Source organism: Pteropus vampyrus, unplaced genomic scaffold, assembly GCF_000151845.1.
Source record: "Pteropus vampyrus isolate Shadow unplaced genomic scaffold, Pvam_2.0 Scaffold1, whole genome shotgun sequence".
Taxonomy (NCBI): Eukaryota; Metazoa; Chordata; class Mammalia; order Chiroptera; family Pteropodidae; genus Pteropus; species Pteropus vampyrus.
The window spans coordinates 11527626-11548967 of NW_011888782.1; the positions used below are offsets into that span (position 1 = coordinate 11527626).

The 21342-nt window shown below is 31.0% G+C and overlaps 1 protein-coding gene across 2 annotated transcripts in view; it reads right to left on the minus strand.

Annotated features, from left to right (window-relative positions):
* TOP2B (DNA topoisomerase II beta) overlaps positions 1–21342 on the minus strand; it is a 58119-nt gene that overhangs the window by 34143 nt on the left and 2634 nt on the right. Inside the window, exons 2-7 of one of the 2 annotated variants that reach the window (XM_011358180.2) lie at positions 11607–11762; positions 10681–10771; positions 9303–9366; positions 3957–4102; positions 3000–3097; positions 2053–2265 (exon numbers count right to left, since the gene is read on the minus strand). In XM_011358180.2, the coding sequence (XP_011356482.1) occupies positions 2053–2265; positions 3000–3097; positions 3957–4102; positions 9303–9366; positions 10681–10768 (609 nt within the window). In that variant the 5' untranslated portion in view covers positions 10769–10771; positions 11607–11762. Of the gene's footprint in view, positions 1–2052; positions 2266–2999; positions 3098–3956; positions 4103–9302; positions 9367–10680; positions 10772–11606; positions 11778–21342 lie in introns of both variants that reach the window. The other variant, XM_023532267.1, reaches the window with a different exon arrangement.

Below are 21342 nucleotides of genomic sequence, written 5' to 3' on the forward strand. Positions count from 1 at the left end.
GGGCAAAGGAAAAAATCTCTACCTCTAGAGGAGGGATAGAAACATTTGTAAGGGCCAAACCCTTGAAACACAGACTCCACTGTGCGCTCCAAAATCTGAGACTTAATCAGACATGAGAGTTTCCCATAAGCTACCACCATACTAACAAGCCCACAATAATAACAGTGGGTTTCAGCTGGGAAAGCTGCAAGAAACAGACCCTCCCTGAGAAGCAGCTCAAAGGGAAGGCCCAAAGTGAAGATGAAAGACAAAAACAAGGAAGAATTTAAAGTCGCTACTGCCCACAGCAACAACAAACCTCAACACTAGTTAACTACAGCAACAACAAACTGCAAACACAGCCCATGTCCTGTATAGATTAAAATAAATCCTCATACTAAAGCCTATTTACTCCTATCTACCACCCAATACAACATAGATGATTTTCTATAAAAACTTATAAGGCATGCCAAAGGCAAGAAAAAAACAGTCTGAAAAGACAAAGCAATCATCAGAACCAGATTTCAGATATGTCACAGGTATTTTAACTATCAGCTAGGGCATTTAAAATAACTACGATTCATATATTAAAGGCTCTAGTGGAAAAGGTAGACAACATGCAACTTCAGCAGAGAGATGGATGCAGTAAGAGAGATTCAAATAGAAACTCTAGGAATCAAAAACAAAGTATGAAGAATGCCTTTTGTCAGGCTCATCAGTAGACTTGACATAATAAAACAAAAAAAATTAGTGATATTAAAAATAGTGCAATAGAAATTAAATAAATTGAAACACAAGGAGAAAACAGTGAATAAAGCAGGGCGAAACATCCAAGAGCTTGAGACAATACCAAACCATATAATATATGCATAAATGGAATACCAGAAGAAAAAGAATAGCACAGAAAAAAATATTTGTAGAAATGGCCAAAAATTTTCCAAAATTAGTGACAGACACCAAATGAGAGATCCAAGAAGCTCTGAAAACACCAAACAGAATAAATTCAAAAACACACACAAAAAATGCACATAAATACCTAAGCATACCATAACTCAAAAAAACAAAGACAAAGAGAAAATCTTCAAGGCAGCCAGAGGAAAATGAAACACCTTACCAACAGAGGAAGAAGGATATGAACTACAGCAGACTTCTCATCAGAAACCATGCAAGCAAGAAGACAACAGAGTGACATCTTTAAAGTATTGAAAGAAAAAATAACTGTCAACCCATAATTCTGTATCCAGTGAAATTCTATAGCCTTTGAAAGTGAAGGAAAATAGACTCTCTCAGACAAACATAAACTAAGGAAATTTACTGCCAGCAGATCTAACCTAAAAAGATCTCTAGGCAGAAGGAATATGATTAGGATCAGAAACTTAAATGTATACCAAGAAATTAAGAGCATTGAAAATGGAATGAATAAACTGAAATTAATATAAAATTTTAAAATTTAATAAAAAAAGAAAAATGGAATAAAGGTAAAATATAATTATTGTTTTTAATTGCTCTAAAATACAAATAACTGCTTAAAGTATTAACAGCAATGTCACTAACTGGAAAAATTTCTGCCATGATTTTTCAAATGTTTCTTCTGCCTCATTCTCTTTCTTCTTCTGGTGTTTACAGTATAGTGAAATGTATGATGACAATGACACAAGAAATGGGAGAAAGATCCTGAAGACATACTGTTATAAAGTCCTTTGGCTACCCATGAAGTGAAATTATCTAAGGGTGGACTCAAACTATTTACGGAAAGAATAAATCCTAGGGTAACCGCAAAAAGATTTTAAAAAGTATAAGTAAACAGAAGTGAGAAAATGAAATTATTTTTTAAAATGCTCAATTAAAACCAAAGAAGGAAGAACAAAAGGAAATAAGAAACAAAGAACAAATACAATGAATGGAAAACAGCTAGCAAGATGGTAAATTTTAATCCAAATATATCAATAATCACTTTAAATCAAATCTTCTACACATATTGGTTAAAAGACATTATCAAATTAGATTTTAAAAGATCTAACTATAAGCCATTGACAAAATAACAAAGCATTAACTATTTTAGGAGACACTTACAGGCAATTTCTTTCCATTAAATATGACCTTGACCCCTTTGCATGAACCAGCCAGATCATAAACTCTTCTGGTCATGAGAGCCACAATATCCTTGTCAAGTTTTTCCATCTTAAATTTGGACAGATCTGGTTGGAATGTTATGCAAGTGTAATCTTCACCATCGAAATGTTTAATTTTGGATTCAGAAGTCTTCATCATATTATTCATCCAGGTCTTTAAAAGAAAAGATATTCAAATATTTCTATAACATTTCTATATTTTGTAACACATAAAGACTCAGCTTATGAAATACACTTACCACAACTATAACTATTTTTCAGCTTTACAACAAACCAAACAAATCCTTGAAACTGGTACTATTAAAGATGAAAAAACTTTAAATACTACTCTATAACAACCTCATGTTGAAAATAAGCAAAATAAACTGCAAAACTTTATACACTATTAGTAAAATATCTTTCAAGTTCTTTAACATGACTATATAAAATCTTACAAAAATAGGTATGATGCTTTCCTGAGAAAATTACTGTAGCTTATTGTAAAAATGTAAACTATTTTCAAAAGCCTACAAGAGTAAAATAAATTTTTGAAATAGGAATTTCATGAATCAATGAGGAATTTTTCAAACATCCTAGGTGGATGCATTTCAATTAGTCTTTGAGGTTCAGGTCGTTTTCACTAATGCTTAACTAGGTTAAAAGAAAAGTCTATTAAATAAAGCATTTGTTTTTTAAAACAAATTTGTTTTTTAAAAAGCTTATGTAAAATCTCACAAGCATTCTAAAGTCTTTTTTACTCTGATGACTTGCTTACCACTTTAAAAATGTGTGTGTGTGTGCGCGCGCATGCACACGCGCGTGCACCACTGGAAGTTCTCTAAGGTTCTATTATCTTAGCAAAGCAGCAAAACATGATTAAAAAAAAAAAAAGAATTAGACATATCATACCTGCTTAAAACTATGTTTGTATTCTTTGCAAGCAGTTTCTACTGTAAACTTTGTACTGAAAATATTACAAAGTTTTGCACCATAACCATTGCGACCACCTGTAAAAACAATTGAATGTGAAGGTTTAATGAAAATGATTTTAAAGGAACTTTGTTAACTTACCTAGCATAGGGCAAGTCTGTTACCAGTTTCATTTATTACATTATCTTAACAATCATCAATTGAATATTTCAGAGTATAATTTTTTTTCATTTAAAGAAAAACAATTAAGATTTAGCATATATAGTAGTATAATTAAAATATGCACTTTTCAGATTATCTTCATTACATTGTTTAAAAAATTGAACTTGGTATCTTCTATCACCAATAAGTCTATGTGAGTATGAAACCTGAGCTCTCTATCAAAGTCACTTCTCTAGTACAAAATTTTAATCTAAACACTTCCTACGGCCTTGATTTTAAAAACAAAATAAAACAAAAAAAAAACAACTATCAATCTACGTGGGTAACATAGCTAAGTAGGAAAAAATTTGGTCTGGTCAGAGCATTTTCAACTCTATTTACAGAGTCTATATTTTCAATCTTGACCTTTTTAAAGAAAACAATTTAAAAGTAATCTACCTGATACCAAAAGACATGGTGCTTATGAAATAACAAATATACAAATAACAAATAGGAATCACACCTATTATTTTATTAGTAATTAAAAACTCAAACTGTCAGCCAGCTTAGAGTTCCAAGAGTTTTAGCATAATCAATGCACTATCAGAGTTAAGCTTTTAAATTGTCAGACTACAATCAAGACAATATTTATATAGTTTATAAATATTAATTTGAAAAGGATTTTTTCACAACAAAACTACACAGAATTCCTCGTCATATTTTATATAGGAATAGAAAGATTTTATGCTGAAAGCAATATTTCTATTAAAATTCTGATCAGCCATTAGACTTTACCTGTTACTTTTTTCTCCTCATCATCATAGTTACTGGATGTTAAAAGCTGTCCAAAAATTAACGCTGGAACATAAACTTTCTCTACTTTGTGTTCTACCACTGGAATGCCTTTCCCATTATTCCAAATGCTTATAATGTTAGATTCACTGTAAATAAACAAGCAGAGTTTAGAGTTTAAATAGTTTAAAGACATATTAATTTCCATTAAAAGTAAAGTAATCCAGAATAAACCTGAATGATTATAACCAAAACGCTAATCATTACCAATTGGAAAGACACTCATCTTTCAAGAAAATCCTTTTTGAGGAGGCACATTGCTATCCCTGAGTTATAACTCAAATTAAGATCACACTAAGATCTGCAAGTAATACTGCAAAATTTCTCAGGAAAAGAAACTCTTCTCAACCTCCCAGAAAACAGTAAAAGTAGTGAAGCTTTTATAAGAAGTCGGCCAGAGATTCTGTTTTCTTTTCATATCCATTAGCCATGATCTTCCTTCTGCATTCTATCAGTATGCCACCTGTGAACCACAAGCTCTGCAGAGCTAATGATCATTGCCATTTTCATTTCCTACCTAACTGCTGCGACACTACAGACGGAAAAAGGACAGCCTGACTTGTATTCCATTCTCAGCCTAAACATTAGAAAGTTGGTTGTATTATGGCGATCACTGTCATCAACTATTTTAATGGTTTTAAAATATGTAGATATTACTAATTTTAGGTCTTTTAGTTTTTTGGAGTTTTTTTGTTGTTTTTTGTTTGTTTTGTTTTTTACCACAAAACCATCCATTTTAGCCCTGAATGATATGGAGTAGAGGCTCCTATAGCTAACAGGAACTGACATAGACAGTAGTCCTGATAGTAAACTTTGCCTACTTATTGTTTGAGTAGTATGTACTACAATGCCTTTACCTAGTTAAGAGCCAAATTTGCACAGAAACATGGCTTCATCACCAACACTGAAAATGGTACCATTTGCCAATATGATTCACAATCATTCTTAGGCACTCTGTTTTACTCATACATACATACCTTAATCTCTTAATAGTTATTAGTTATTACAATTAAAAAATATGTTATAAAAATTGTTATAAAAATCAAAATGAAAATCAAAGATCCAAGGGGAAATTAATTAAATTAAAAAAAGTTTAAAAAAAAAAAACAACTAAAAACTTTTGATATATTATCTTCTTTCCCCAAATCAGCCACCAACTTTTCTGTCCCTCACTCTCCAATATGAGTTCAACTGTCTGAATTCTCCTAAGCCCAAATTTCGATATCATTTTTTATTCCTATCTCCTGATCATTCTCTAGTGTCATTAGTCAATAAGACTTGTTAGTTTGTCCTATTAGATTCATTTTATATCAGTTCTGTCTTCATTCTAAAAGTCAGTATATCAATCTAGGTAGACTAAAGTCACCTTAAATATTGATTACTGTGACAGACTTCTTGATAGCCACTCCCCTTAAATATATTCTGCATAACAATGATGACCTACTACACCTTTGGTAACATTATTTTTGCTCTAGAACACAGAAGTACTTCCACCTTTTTTTTTATAAAACTCAAGCTTGAAAGTCCTCTACTATATGTTCAAGGCCTGTTATCTATATCCCCACTTACAGTCATAAATTATAAGTATTCTGCAACATGCATCCTATTTTTCCCTCATCAGTTTTATTACTTATCCATGTTCATTCCCAATTCTTCCATTTCTTTGTTTATTGGTCTTTCCCTTGACTATAATGTCTTTTAGTCTCTTTGTCTAGCTAAATTTTACCCTTACTCTACAGGTCAGTTTATGACTTTAGTTCTCCATTAAGCCTTTTACCCAGCCATAACAATGTTTCCCAACCCTCCTTAAATTGAGATCACCAAAAAATTTAAATTATTTACTGCAGATCTCAGGAGATAATTAGGTTACCTCATCTGTAGGTAAACTCTATCTACAGAATACACAGCTAAATATTTAAGTATGTAACAGTTTCAAATTGCCTACCGTACTTTCACTGTGTGTTCTGTCTCCAGTGGTAAAAATGGTGGGCCTTAGAAACAAGGGCCACGTATTGCATTACATTTTTAGACTTCCAAATAGTTCCTATGTTGGGTGTAAAACCTACAATTTATTAAGTATTCTATTTTCTTCAAGAAACTTCATGGAGCTTACCAGAAGAATTCTAAAGGAAATAAAGGCAATGAATGGGAAATTACAGATCTTAAACATCTTAGAATGACACAAAAGTTAATATATTCATGAGAAAAGCTTTAAAATTTCATCCTATTAGCATATATGGTAATATAATTAAGATAATCATCACAATTTCAAAAAAAAGGCTTGATATTTCCTACATTCAGTAAGCCCATATGAGTATAAAATTGGAACTTCCTATCAAAGTCACCCCGCTATTACAAAATTTCAATCTATACTACTTCCCACATCTGGTGTTTATTTCTATAATCTCTAAACAATGATTCAGAATTCTATAACTATATTCTTTGCTTCATCAATAATCTTCTCAAAAATATTAAGGGAAAAAAGACTGTTATTTGAATAAGCTACAAATAAAGTTTCCATATAAAGTTAAAAAAAAAACCTGGAAAACAATCTAAATATCCAATATCCTAAATATCCAATATTCATCAACTGGAAAGAGGGCAAATAAATTATAATGTATCGACATAATAAATACTTAGAAATAATTAAAAAGAATTAAATAGATTTATATAAGTTAAAAAGGCTATCCATATATCAAATAAAAATAGAAAAACATAAAATAGTATATTTTAATCCCAATTTTTAAAATAGAAATGTATACATATATTTCAATATGAGTGTGTATTTCTTTAAAAGCTATAGTTTTTAAGAGTTTCAACCCTAAATAATACTTAAGCTAGAAGAATAGTCAGAATTCGACTTAATGTGCTTTCCGCATTTTTTAATCAGATAGATGCTAGCAAATAAGTTGTTTCAATGCTAACCATTGTTATATTATTTAATAAGTTTTAAGTTCCCCTGTGAAAAGTTGCTTCAAATTTTCTTTCTAAAAGAGCGGGCCCAATTCTGCATGACATCCCTTGCTAACCTATTCCTATGCCTTTTACAACCATGGCTGTTTATTTAAACTGTATCCCGCACCACAGAGCACTGTGGACAAAATAAATAAGAGCTAAGGTGTGGTGTATATTCACTATACTTAACCCATTAACTATCAAAATTTACCCCCTACACAGAGTTTATGCACAAACACGCACAAAGAAAAATAAAACTCTTCTATATAAAAATGTTAAAAAGAATGTAACTGAACAGATATCAAAACTGGACAGCAGAAAACACTGGGTCAATGGAATAAAAAGCATAACAGCACTTTTCCCATTTCAATTGTTTTAAAATGACTTCTAAAATTAGAACTCTAACAAGCAAAAATTATATCTCTGAAATAAAATTCATTTTAATAAAATAACATGAATTCTGTAATATATGTAGTGAAGAAAAAATAAAGAATGACTTTATAGGATGAAATTCACAAAAGATAAAGTGTTATGATTAAAATTCAGAAGTAAAATATAAATAATAAAATATAAGGATCAGCAGTGGTTCCAAAAATGCTTGTCTATTGCCAATTTTAAATATATGTGTATATATGTATATTTCAATTAAAAACAAGAGAAAGAGTCAATAATTTCTCATCAATGATCTGTAAACAAAAACAAAAAAAGTAAAATAGGAAAGAGGAGAAAAACAAAGTACCTTCACCCTTTCTTCCTTGGAAGTAGTTGACTATGAGTTTTTGTTTTATTTTGAAATAAAAGAATTAGCAGGAACAGTTAAAGTGACATAGAGATAAATAAGGAAAAAGAAACTGATCTAATTATCATTAAGAACCAAAAAAATTTAGTTATAACTCTGTTACTCTTATACCCATACAAAAATGTCTGTTGACTGAAAGGGAGTTAGAAAGAGAGCAATAAAGGCACTTGTTACATAGAATACTCTTTGTCCAGAATCTGTAATAAACTTAAGGTAAAGCATGCCACCAAGAGCCATTATTGGGTCTACGCAGTTGTTTTATAGCTCACTTCTTGATCACTTTGTTATAATGGGACTCTATGTAAGCTCTTTTTTAAGTCCATGTTATTAAAGTGACCAAAACAATTAAGATAAAATATAACCAAATAATCGGAACCATGTTCATGAAGAATGTATTTAAGGAAAGACTCTACTTCTTTAGTCTTCAATCAGAATTTTTCAATTCTGGATCTTAAAAAAGCTTAAAGATACAAAACATTCAACATCTATTACTCCTCACTAATTCTTGTAAAATATAATAAATGCTATTGTTTTTAACCAACCATTTCCTAAAAATGGAAGGAAAGGAATCTTGACAGCTAAAATTTCCTTAAAACTATCTTACACTTCTGCAAAGGTTGTAACTTAGAAGTATCCTACACATCTTACCATATAAATTCTCAAAAATGTATTTGTTATAAAAAGAATTCAGATTTTAAAAACTAAATTAAAAAAAGAAAAATCGATAACTTTAACAGCATAGTTATGTGTTAGTATTTTCATATATAAGATACAGTTAACTTCATGGTATAACCAAATATAAATTATATTTTTATTATATCATTAATATTAACCATGCAATCTGAAATAAGATTGACAGGAAGGCTATCCCTGAATTGTGAAATTTTCATGTTAAAGAACAATCTTAAAATCATGCTATATTACTAATGAAACTATAAAGGATAAATGTAATATTTTACAAAATGCATGCTAATGAAACCAGGATAAATGTAATAGCTGTATTTCTAACTTACAAGTTTATTTTCATTCCTTCTCCGTCTTCAAAAAAATCACCATAGTGAGATCTAATTAGCTAAACACCTGGTATATATTTTATACCAGCAGTTCCTAATTTACAAATAATGTTTTAAATAATGAGAAAGTCCAAATGCCAGTCATAAAAAATAAATTTAACCCATAATGTAAGTGGAATAGTTCTGGCAATAGCCCATAGCCTTGAGTCTCAAAGCAAAGTTAAGAAAAGATTGAGTGATTTACTCTAGCAGCTGAAATGACATCCATAGCATCAAACAGGAAGAAAAATGGTCTCCAACTGCTCACATAAGAAAGTACTTTGAGGAAAAAGACCATGAATAAGAGAGGAAACTATGAGTATAGTATTCTGGCTAAAAGAGGCAAAAATAACAAGGTCTCAAGCAACAAGGTAACTAAGGAGTACTAATTTTATACATTATTCATTTAAGAAGTAATCATAAGTTGGGGACTATCTGGATGAAACAACTTAGCATAAAGAATTAAACTTGAAATATACTTACGGATCAATAGAAACTTTAATACAGGTCATGTTCTTATCCCTCTGTTTATTGTCAGCTGCATTAACTATGAAATTAAAAACTCAATGAGTAATCAAATACCTAAGTTATATAAATAAATACATGAACACAACTGCATGTACATCACTACTTAATATAAACATTTACATGTGGTAATAGTTGATGAAAATAATTACTACTAACTTCTAATACAAAACTTTATTTTCCAAACAATGTTTTTAAACTTTATATCATATCAAATTAATATTTGTCTTCTACCACAAAACAAGGAGGCAGATGATTTTGTGATATACAAAAACAAATTAAATAAGCAAACATTTGCAGTTTACAACACCCTACTTCAGGTCTAGAAGTAAAAAATTGATTTCATTATATTTTACCTTGGTAACAAATTACTTTCTCTTGAATCTCCTTCAATAAACTAGTGATTGTATAGACAGATTGAGCTGAAACCAATCAGTAATTTTTGAATTACAAAGGCAAAGTCTTTAGCATAGTTACTAATCTCTAAATCCTATGTGCTATAACTGATAATATGTCTGTATACATTAACTAATTGCTTTAGTAAAATCTGAACACAAGCTAGCTGTCAAATTCAACTTCAGTCATAGAAGGAATATGTTCATGATAAACACTGTGTAACCTAAAAGTAAAACTGAGTGGAAATTTGGGAGGCAAGGATGAAAGGTACAAAATGTAAGTAACTGGTTTTACTCTCCTTTTCCAAAGACCAACACTATTCTGCTTTCTAGGAAACCTCAAATGGCACTGATGAGGTGGCAGTACAGTCTCTAGAAAGTCCTTGGCTAAAAACATTTCCAAAGTGCAAGCATTACCTAAGAGTCAATTAGGCATTTGAACTTCACTGTGATTTAATTAATCGTGTGATTTGGAGAGGAAAGAGATTATTTAAAACGATGACTGTTAAAATACCTCATTTGTTAGTGAAAAACACAATTTTACATGTCTCACCTCAAACTCACTGAATCTGCAAGGCTCAGGCCCTGTAATCTCTATTTTTAACAGGGTGGGGGGGCCCATACCCCCACCCTGGGACTAGAATACAAGCAACTCCCAGTTGACTGCATATACAGGACCACAGACCATCTCTGGGATTGCTAATCAAATACAACACATTATTTTACAAACAAACGATTAAAACACAAAAATATGTACAGATATGAAAATATAACAGCAAGTTATATAAATTTTCTGAAGAACATTTATATTCACCATAAAAGCCAGAGATATGCCTTTAAAATTTACACTGTAAATCTGGTGCTATATATAGAGACAGACAGACAGAGACATTATAATGGTATCAATAGAAACATGCATTAAATCTTTAACAAGTACTCACCCAAGATTTCATCAAAGATCTTGTATAAACCTGGCACAAAGGTAATATCCCTGCAATTCATTCCCACATCTTCATCATACACCCACATTAACTGCATTGAGAGAAAAATTCAAAAGGACTTATAGAGTAAAAGTGCTTAATATCAATTTTGCATAGTATAAACCCATATCTGTCATTTACTCTATAAATACTTAGACCTTCAGTTATAATCAAACTCACGGTATTTATATTCAATTTAAATAAACTCAAAATTGAGATATTATTCATTTTGTATCATCTGTACTCTTTTTCATACATAAAGTTAGCTTAATATAAAGCACATAGAATTGTTAGAAACAGTATTCACATAAAATAGGAGAAAAAACAAAAAATATCTTCTATTAACTTTATATCTTTACTTCAAGCTATGTATTTTTCTATTGTATAAAAAGCACAGTATAAAATAATATAAACACAGCACGCTCTTAATAGTTGGGAAATCTGAGCAAGTTAATTAAATTTATTTAAACTTCAGTTTCTTCATCTATAAAATGGAGATAATAGTACCTATTTCCACAAATTTTTAGAATCATATAAAAAATATGTGTAAGCCAAGTCCATAGCAAGCATTAAATGGTCGTTACTGTGTATATATAAATTCTAGAATTTAAAGTAAGCTACAGCATGCATTAACTTAAGTACTTTTTTAAAAGTTCATATAGTATCATTTTACTCTATACGTCTTACCTCTGATAATTTTTATCTCCTACTTTTTTTTATCTCTAGCAAGAAATGAAGACATTTCTGTCTCTTAGATCCCTTTCCCTATTTTCCTTATGGCTACAGAAACATAAAATTATGTACTTACAAAGCATATGATCACAAAAGTTTATTAAAAAGATATAAATACATATCTCCTAATTTCAATAAAATTTAAAAATAATTACCTGTGTCAATGGCTCCACTGACCCAATGTATGTATCAGGACGAAGGAGAATGTGTTCGAGTTGTGTCTTTTTCTGATATACTCTCTCAACAGACAACTTCTTTGAAGAATCATTTCTATTTGCAGTTTCAGACTCTTCTTTTTTTGCAGCATTGTTCTGATCAAAAAGAGTCTAAAATTAACCAAAAAATCAAATTTAAATAACCTACCAAGGGGTAAGCTAAAATGTATATGGACATATGACATAGGTTTTCTTTTAAACAACAAAATTATCTTTCAAGCTCACTGATTTTTAAGTCCTAAGAGAACACTCTCTTTACCAACAGTCTAGTTATAGTGTGAAATCGCTGTTTTGACTGAGCCCAAAAAGCAGGTATACATAGTCATCAGAATAGCTAGAAAGCCTCTATCTATTCAATCCAAAAATATAAACTTTTCCCAATTCTGCAAGATAACAAGTTAATTTTTGTAGTCCACAAAACTACCCAAGGAATGTGATCAGGTTAAAGGTTCACAATAGCTAAACCTGGCTGACTGCAGAGGTCCCAAATACTTCCAGATATATAAATTCCCTGCCATTAAGCTACAATAGGTGCTCCATTACTGAGAAACACCATGATTCCAGTTTCTCTACTAGTTACAAGGAGGCAGAGGTTGGTGATCCTAATTCTAGCCATTCTTATAGCAGATAAGAATCCCAAACTCAAATTCCCAAGGTCTGAAGATTTCTTTTCTTCTTAATAGCAGCAGAGAACACATTTCTCTCCTAGAATTCCCTAATGCTGACAAATAAGACATCCCACTAAAAGAAAGATATTAATGGCCTGTTTTTTCAGTCAAAAAAAAAAAATTCAAATATAAGACACAATGAAAAAAATAAGATATCTTCGCAAGTCTTTGAACTTTAGTAGAGATGAAACACTCAGAAGATAAACAATGGAAGAGAAATTTTGTACATTCGAACTAGCAGTATACCACCTCACTCAAGTCCTAGACATAGCAATACCATCATCTTTAATTTTTAAAAAGGTGTCATTACACAGCCTTTACATGTATGTTTAAAAATCAAAATATATATATAACTTCTGTGTAGTCTAAACCAAAACAAGTATTGTAACATACAAACCCTATAAAAATTTAAACATTAATTATAATCTTCCAATGCCATAAATTTTACATAAAATTAAAGAAATTTAATATTTCAAAATAACAGTATTACAAAAAACTCATTTTCGAGATTTTAAACTATGTTTTTATACATTCTTTCATTTATAAGGTTACCCATTAACACTGCTCAGAGTCAATTAAAAATAACTTTGGACAAAGAAAATAATTCTGTTTCATAAAGTCTTCATATTATATTTCTGTCAAGCATTAGATGAACCAACTGGCCAGATAGTTTCCATATTTCTGATCATGTTCCTTGCTTTTCATGAGATAATTGATTATAGAAACAAATATAACAATAAAAACAGAACAGTTAGAACAAAGATCATAATGACTAACATCACACTAAGAAAGGGCTTAAGGATGATAAACGCAATGGAATCAAAGGTGGATAACTTCTTACCATTAACTTAGAACTCTTTGCAACTACTGGCACAGATATCAGAAACTTATAATTGCTATGCAAGTAAAGGCTTTCCTAGTCCAGGCTACTCTTCCAAAACAAAACACACACACACACCACCACCACCACCACCATCATTTTTTATATTAGACTTAACCAGAGACTCATGTCTCCCTAATTTGGGCTTCTACATTTGGCCCCGATGAGTTACACCAAACTGAAGTGGCACATAGGTACTGGAAAACAGAGGCAAAGGACTACCTTCCTGCTTTTTCAAGAATTTACAACTTTTTCCACATCTCCTTACTACCAATTGCCATCTCTTCCTCTCAAATGAATAGAAGAATAAGGAAAGTTTGGCTTGCGCCTATCAGATTCCTATCAAGTTCAAAAAGTTATTTTTCTTGCTAGGATAATGACTCAAAACATCAGAGATGTAGTTGGCTATGTCAGATTATTATTTATAATTTTCTCTAGAAATAACATAATTAGAAAATAACTGTAGCAATATCTTTAAAACATTTTATGCCAAAATACTGTTTCCTAAAAATCATGTGACAGGTGTACCATTCTATTTAAAGTAATAAAAACCATTAAGAAATATATATTATTTATAGAATATCATAATAAAACATGTTTTGAAGTCATTTGTAGATATATTAAATAAACTCAATTATAATATTTAAGAATTTCTAAAACTCTATATAAACTTTTACCCCAGATATGTCATTGTGTAAATATTTTTAGTTACCTACACCAAAAAATATTTGTATTATAAACTTCTATTGCTATCATTTTTATATAAAAATTATGTAATCAAGTATTTTTAAATTACAGTTTACTAAAACTATACTGTTTAGTGAACAAAGTTACAAAAGAGTAAATAAAAAGTATGAGCCCATTTTCATCAGAAAAAAAATTACAACATATATATGCATAGGAAAAAATATAAAACATACCCACAAAATATCAATAAAAAGCATCCATGAGAAGTAGAAATATGGGTTCTTTTCATTTTCTTTTCTAATTCTCCAAAATGAACACATAATTATCTTAAAAGCTTATTAACCTATGTATGTGAAAACATAGTTAAGCTAGAATAAAACTGAAAGTTTTTTTCTAGAGGCATTGTATATATCTACTTATGACTTCAGCTGCCCCACCTTTCTAACTAGAATCTAGGCAAAAATAAATAAATAAATAAGACTGGCAGCCTTAACAGAGTAGAAAGCAGAAATTAACATCATCACCAGATTTGTCTTACTTTCCCATTCCCAACAAATGGTAGTTTGCAATGTTCACAACTCAGGAGCAGCAAACAGAGAAGGAAGTTCTCTTCTGAGAGATCTATAAGCTTTTCTGCCAGAAACCTGAAATAATAATGGTTTCTTTCAGCTCCTGTTTATTAGCAAATCTGGCTCCCCTGAGTAATGGCCAGGCCACTAAAAATCAAAATCTGGGGGTAAGGCAAGAGAGGGCAACTTCTCTCCCCTTTCCCATTCAATAGGCGGGTCCCATCCCTAGAACAGGTATGAATTCAAACAACCTCCGCCTATGAACAGAAATTAAATGAGAAAAATCTGTTGATCATCTTACCTCCAGCTGTTATTTCTACTATCTCTTTTAGTAAAGAGAAAAGAAAAAAGAAAAGGTCACCCTGAGCAGCCCTTCAGTTTTATATCATTATTGCTGATAACATTCAGAACAAAGAGTCAAAAATTAGCCTGAACAGAAACAAACTAGCAAATTCATATCTTCACATTTATAAAATCACTCTCGATATCACAGATGACAAAGGTTTTGATACCTGTAGGCTAAGAGAATTATGCTCATTTTAAATATTGAAAAGGGTTCTTTTGATTCAAAATGATTTAACCTTTTCTTATTCTTATATGTTCATAGTAATGATATACTATAGTAATAACACTAAGCATTTCATATTGACTAAAAAAATTAACAATATGCTCTTAAAATAATAAATTACCAAGAGCATTCTGAATCAACTTTAAGGTTTGATGAAAGTTGAAAACTTGTCATTTAAGTTTATTTGGAATATATTTTGCTCATTATGTGGTCAAATTATCCAACTATTTATAGTAATAAATAATTCCAGCACCTAATTATACTGGAATCTAAGAAATTGGGGGAACATTTGCATTCCTGCATAGAACTAAAAACAGTGAAATATAGAATAATCTCATATTAAGATAAATATCCTTCACATATCTAAAAAAGTTGTTCTAATTATATTCTTTGTGTTTTAATTATATTCTTTATATTCTATGCATATGATACCATAATTGACTTTTTCTAAAGTTCAAAAATTGGCTGCCAATGCATTACTGGGGATTTTCAAATTACAATAAAAGCATCAAAATAATATGTAAAATCTATTTTAAAATATTAATCTATTTTATAGCACTTTTGCAATACTGCTAACTCCTAGTAAAAGAATACAGATTTCATACTTATCTAAGATTCAACCTTTATGAATATTTCTTCATCAACAGATGAAAAAAATATTTCTCAAGCACCAATAAAAAAAAACACTCCAGTAAAACAAACTCATTTTAGAATGGGTATGTACCAAGATCATTTTGTGAAAAAGAAAGATTCTTCTTACACAGAGTTGTCACCTAAGATATAGCAATTTGGGGCGATCGCCCACAGTTCCTGTTTTTCTGTGGGAAAATGAATTGCTGCCAAAGAGGGGAAAAGGGATGGACTGCCAATTGGTGCTAAAAAGGAACTGAGCCAGCCATTCACATAATCAGCACAAAAATCTCACCATCACCAGGCAAAAGCTTGAGCAACAAGCCTCTTCTCCTATCTTCTATAAGATCCCCTCAGACTTCACATTACACTTTGTAACATCTCTTCCCCTTCTTTTTTCCCTCAAGGCTACCATGCTTGATGTTTGTTTTAGCCATATTTCACCTACATAAAAATACAAGGCCAAGTTATGTGCCCACCATTAATGAAAAACAAAACCCAACAGTTTGTCTTCCACCTATGCTCCCCCAGATTTGTTCTCCTCTCCCAAAATAAGGAGAACAAGGGAAGATGGAAAAAATGAGTGATACTTAAGATCAAGAGAAATGCTAAAATGTCCACTATAGAAAAAAATCTTCCTCCAAAAAGCATCCAAATCTGAAAGGAAGAAGTAAAACTGTCACTATTTGCAGATGACATATTATATATAGGAAACTCTAAAAAGTCCACCAAAAACACTATTAGAACTAATAAACAGATTCAACAAAGTTGCAGAATACAAACTCAATACACAAAAAATGTTGTGTTTCTGTACACCAATAACAATCAGAAAGAAATTAAGAAAACAATCTAAGTTATAACTGCATCAAAAATAATAAAATACCTAAAAATAAATGGAAAGATAGTTCGTGCCCATGGATTGGAAGCATTAATATTGTTAAAATGTCCATACAATCCAAAGCAATCTACAGATTCAATACAATCCCTAACAAAATCTCAGTGGCACTTTTTGACAGAAATTAAACAAAAATCAACTCAAAATGGATTGGCATGAATATAAGACCTGAAACCATAAAACTACTAGAAGAAAACACAGGCTGTAAGCTTCTTGACATACATCTTAGTGATGATTTTTAGGATTTGGCAACAAAAGCAAAGGCAACAAAAGCAAAAATAAACAAGTGAGATTACATCAAACTAAAAGCATATGCACAGCAAAGGAAATGAACAACAAAATGAAAGGGCAACCTACCAAATGGGAGAAAATATTTACAAATCATGTAACTGTAAAGAGGTTAATATCCAAAATACATAAAGAACTCATACAACGCAACAGCAAAAAAACCCAGACAACTCCATTTAAAAAATGGGTAGAGAATGTGAATAGATATTTTCCAAAGACATCTAGATGGCCAACAAGAACACGAAAAGGTGCTCAAAATCACTAATCATCAGAGATAGAAATATGCAAATTAAAACCACAATGAAATATCACCTCACAACTGTTAGAAGGCTATTATCAATAAGACAAGAAATAGTGTTGGTGAAGATGTGGTGAAAAGAGAATCCGTATGTACTCTTGCTGGGAATGTAGATTGGTGCAGCTATTATAAAAAACAGTATAGAGAGTCTTCAAAAAATTAAAAATAGAACTACCATATGATCCAGTGACTTCACTTCTGGGTATTTACCTGAAGAAAACAAAAACACTGACTCAAAAAAGATGTATGCACCTCCATGCTCACTGCAGCACTATTTATAATAGCCAAGACATGAAAGCAACCTAAGTTGCCCATCAATAGATAAAAGGATAAAAAATATATGTAACAGACACACAGAGAAATATTATTCAGCCATAAAAAGAAGAAAATCTTGCCATTTGTGACAATATAGATGAAACTTGGGGTCATTATGCTAAGTGAAATAAGTCTGAGAAAGGCAGATACAATGTGATCTCACTATGTGAGGAATCTGAAAACAAAACAACAAAACCTAACTAACTCATAGATACAAAGAACAGACTGGTAGTTGACAGAGGTAGGGGAGGGGAAGAAGAGTGAAGGTTGTCAAAAGGTACAGTTATGAAATAAATAAATAAGGAGGTATAATGTACAGCACAGTGACTACAATTCAATACTATATTGTATATTTTAAAGTTGCTAAGAGAGTAGATCTTAAAAGTTCTCATCACAAGAAAAAAATTGTAACTATGTGGTGATGGATGTTATGCTAGACATTGTCGTGATTATTGCTCAATCTAAAAAAATACTCTTTCTCTGGGACAAAAGAAATGAAAATACTTATCACTGGATTTAAAAAAAAGGAAAACGTGTGTGTGTGTATGTACATCCATCTGAGAGTTTACTATATGTCAAGCATTGTGGGAATTATATGCATAATCTCAATTAATTCTCCTAACAGCTCCATAAAGCAAGACACATTATTATAATTCACTTCTTACAGATGAGGAAACTGAGGTCTGGAGAGGCTAAGCATTTTCCCAAAGCTAACAAAGCCAGTGCTTAAAGAAGGTGAATTATGAAACCAGATGATCTGATTTTATAGCCCATAGCCTTAAAGAGCTTTACACTAAATGTATATACCTTGAAAAGGAAATGTACTCTCTAACTTTTTGCATGAACACAAAAGGTTAGTAGAAAGAGATATAGGTATATCCCAGAAGGCTTTATTTATCCTGTTACATCAGGGTATAAAAGATGAGTTTTTTCTGGTTTTTAATATTTTCAAATTGTAGGGCAGTATAAATGATGGTTAAGAACATAAGCCAGGTTTAAATCTCACCTTTGCCTCAGCTATGTCCAGTTTGTTACCTAATCTCTATGCTCCTGTTTCTTTCTCTTCAAATAAGAATTATACTGATCTCACCTTTTCTTTAAAATGGGTCCTATTTGTATTGATTTTTAAAAAAGAGGCCTATTAAAAAAAATACTTAGTAAAATACAACTGTTGCCACCACCAAGGTAGTGAACAGATCTGAAACATACAAGTAAACACACTTCTATTCAGAAAAGTTAACAGTTTAAAAAAAACTTTCTAAATACTGATATTTTGTTATTTGAGAATGTATCTAAAGAACAGTGCTACCTGACCACTGACCTTATGATAACAGAAGAATTGTCAGGAAGTTAGTACTTTATCCAAATTGTTAACAATAACCAGAGCTGGATTATGTATCCAGCTCTTTACTAAACACTATAAAGGATACAAACAAGTAAAATACAGGGCCTCTGACTTCAAGAATTTATAATCTAATTGTTAAAACAAAATTATCACCCATGGAAGTTACATTAAAAAAAAAAAAGATTTATGTTTTATGATCCATAAGAGTAACAGAAAAAGATGAGTACAAACTGGAGGATAAAAGGTTGGTGAAACTCTAAACTAACCTTGAAGAGTAATTAAGATTTAGACTGGTAAAGAGAAGAGACATTCCTGACAGAATATTAGCATACAAAGGCAAAGTGACAAAAATGAACATAACCTGCAGGAGACCATGAAGAGAGAAATCTAACTATGAGGATTACAGGAAATATATTGCAATTGGGAGGGCACATAATTTATGAAATAATTGGCTTGAAAATGTGATTGAGCAGTTTAGACTTGCAACAATAAGCCACTAAAGCAAGGTTCTTAATACTAATCTTTAAACAATATTAAATATACAGTCGTTTCCTGGATTAAAAATATTCAGTTGAAAAAAATGTCGTTTCATTGTTTTACTTTAAAATACTACAATGTTAATTGCAGTTTTATATTTATTAAAAAGATACATTTTTAGAAATAAAAACTGAAACATTTAGAGATGAAGTGATATAATTCAAGGATTTACTTTGCTTCAGAATAATGAGAAGGGGAAAGGTGGGTGACCTTGAGTTGATAACCATTGAAACTTGATAGAAGGAGATTACTTATACTTTTCTGGACACTGATTGATATTTTCTATTACAGTATTTTTTTAAATCAACCAAATTAGAGTATTACTGGGGGAAAAGATTGATATTTAGATAGTGATTAACGGTATTCTAATAATTCCACAAATTTATTTTTTACAACCACTTGAAGACAATAAAAGACGAGTGAAATGAATTAAAGTTTTATAAGCTAAAAGTTAATTCAAGAAACTCTACTTCCTTCAAAGAACTCTTCATAGCTGCTGTCAATTTTAACTCAAAATAGTTTTACTATATTTATATTTTTCACTTTTTAAAAAATTTTAGTACTACAAATCCAACACAAACCAAATACACTTAAAAGGAGAAGTTAATGTCAATCTTAAACCACTTTGCTTTGTGATTTCAGGCATTGTAATGTAAACTTTCATGTAGTGACAACGTTAACACTACATGCTGGCATGCATCCCAATAGAAGTTAATACCAGCGACTCACGACAGCATTACTCACCCACCCCTAAAAGAATAATGATATCGGGGACAAATTACATTTTTAATTTTTCCTGTTGCCCACAAGCAGGTGGCAATATAACATCAGTTTCAATAAAGCAAAGTTACCCTTCAGAAATAGATGACCACTGCAACAAACTCCTGAACTCTTTCCAAGTTAATGATCTGCTTTCGCCCTGGCTTAAAGATATTTTATGTAAGGCAATTTGATTATTCTGAGTGTGCATTTCTTGAACTTCACCAATAAAAACAAAGGTTTGGTAAGCCCAGCACTGTGCTACAGATGTCATTTCACTTAATTTTCAATGTGACCTTACTTTACAGATAAGAACACAGGCTTAGAAAGATTAGGTCCCTTGTGCAAAGTCGCATTGACTACATGTGTTGGAGACAGAATATGACTCTACCTCAATCTCACATCAAAGTCCATGCTCATAATCACCTCTATTGTCTTCCATAAAATTAAACTAGTCTATGATAAATGGTGTATATTATAGACATAAAGATGTTCAGATAATCTGATTTAACGTTTAAAGCAGCATCATATCTTAAAGTGGACTTATGGGGTAATTTTTTAATAAGCTAATTCGACAAGAGAATATAATCTATAAATAAAAGACTAAGTGACTTTCTCCTTATTTTACTACATTTCCCATATAGTTTTATAACAAAAAGTATTTAATCAATAAATCAATTTTAGTTTCAAATGAATTTTTCTGATATTAAATAAGACCCTCTTAAGTTTCACAAAATTTCTTATATAAATGAAAGTTTCCTATTGAATTTGAAAGAAAAAGTGGTCATTTAATTACCGACAAAGTTAAATAACAGTAAGTTAAAATATTGCCATTGAATGTTAAAGCAAACCAATTCAATCTTGGCGCAACATGTTTATCATTATAGAATCACAAGTCCTCAGAGAAAACACTGATCAGGCCTCAACACTTCCAAATAGTGAATGAGAACCATGTGGCAAACTAACTCCATTTTCAGAAGTTTGATTTTAGTAACGGGTAAAGGCCATCAATTTTAAAAAATCATCCTTTTGAGGTTATACATTTCCTCCTCCTCACCCCCCGAAATGTCCACATGGACCACTAACAAATGTCCTAGAGATTCAACATAAGAGCCAGGCAAGTTATTTTGCAAAGCACCTTGGCACAAAAACATAAATGTTTAAAATATTTTCCTGCTATCAGCAACATGCTTTTTACAGGGAGTACTTATCAACACAGCAAAAGGGCGACTCAACT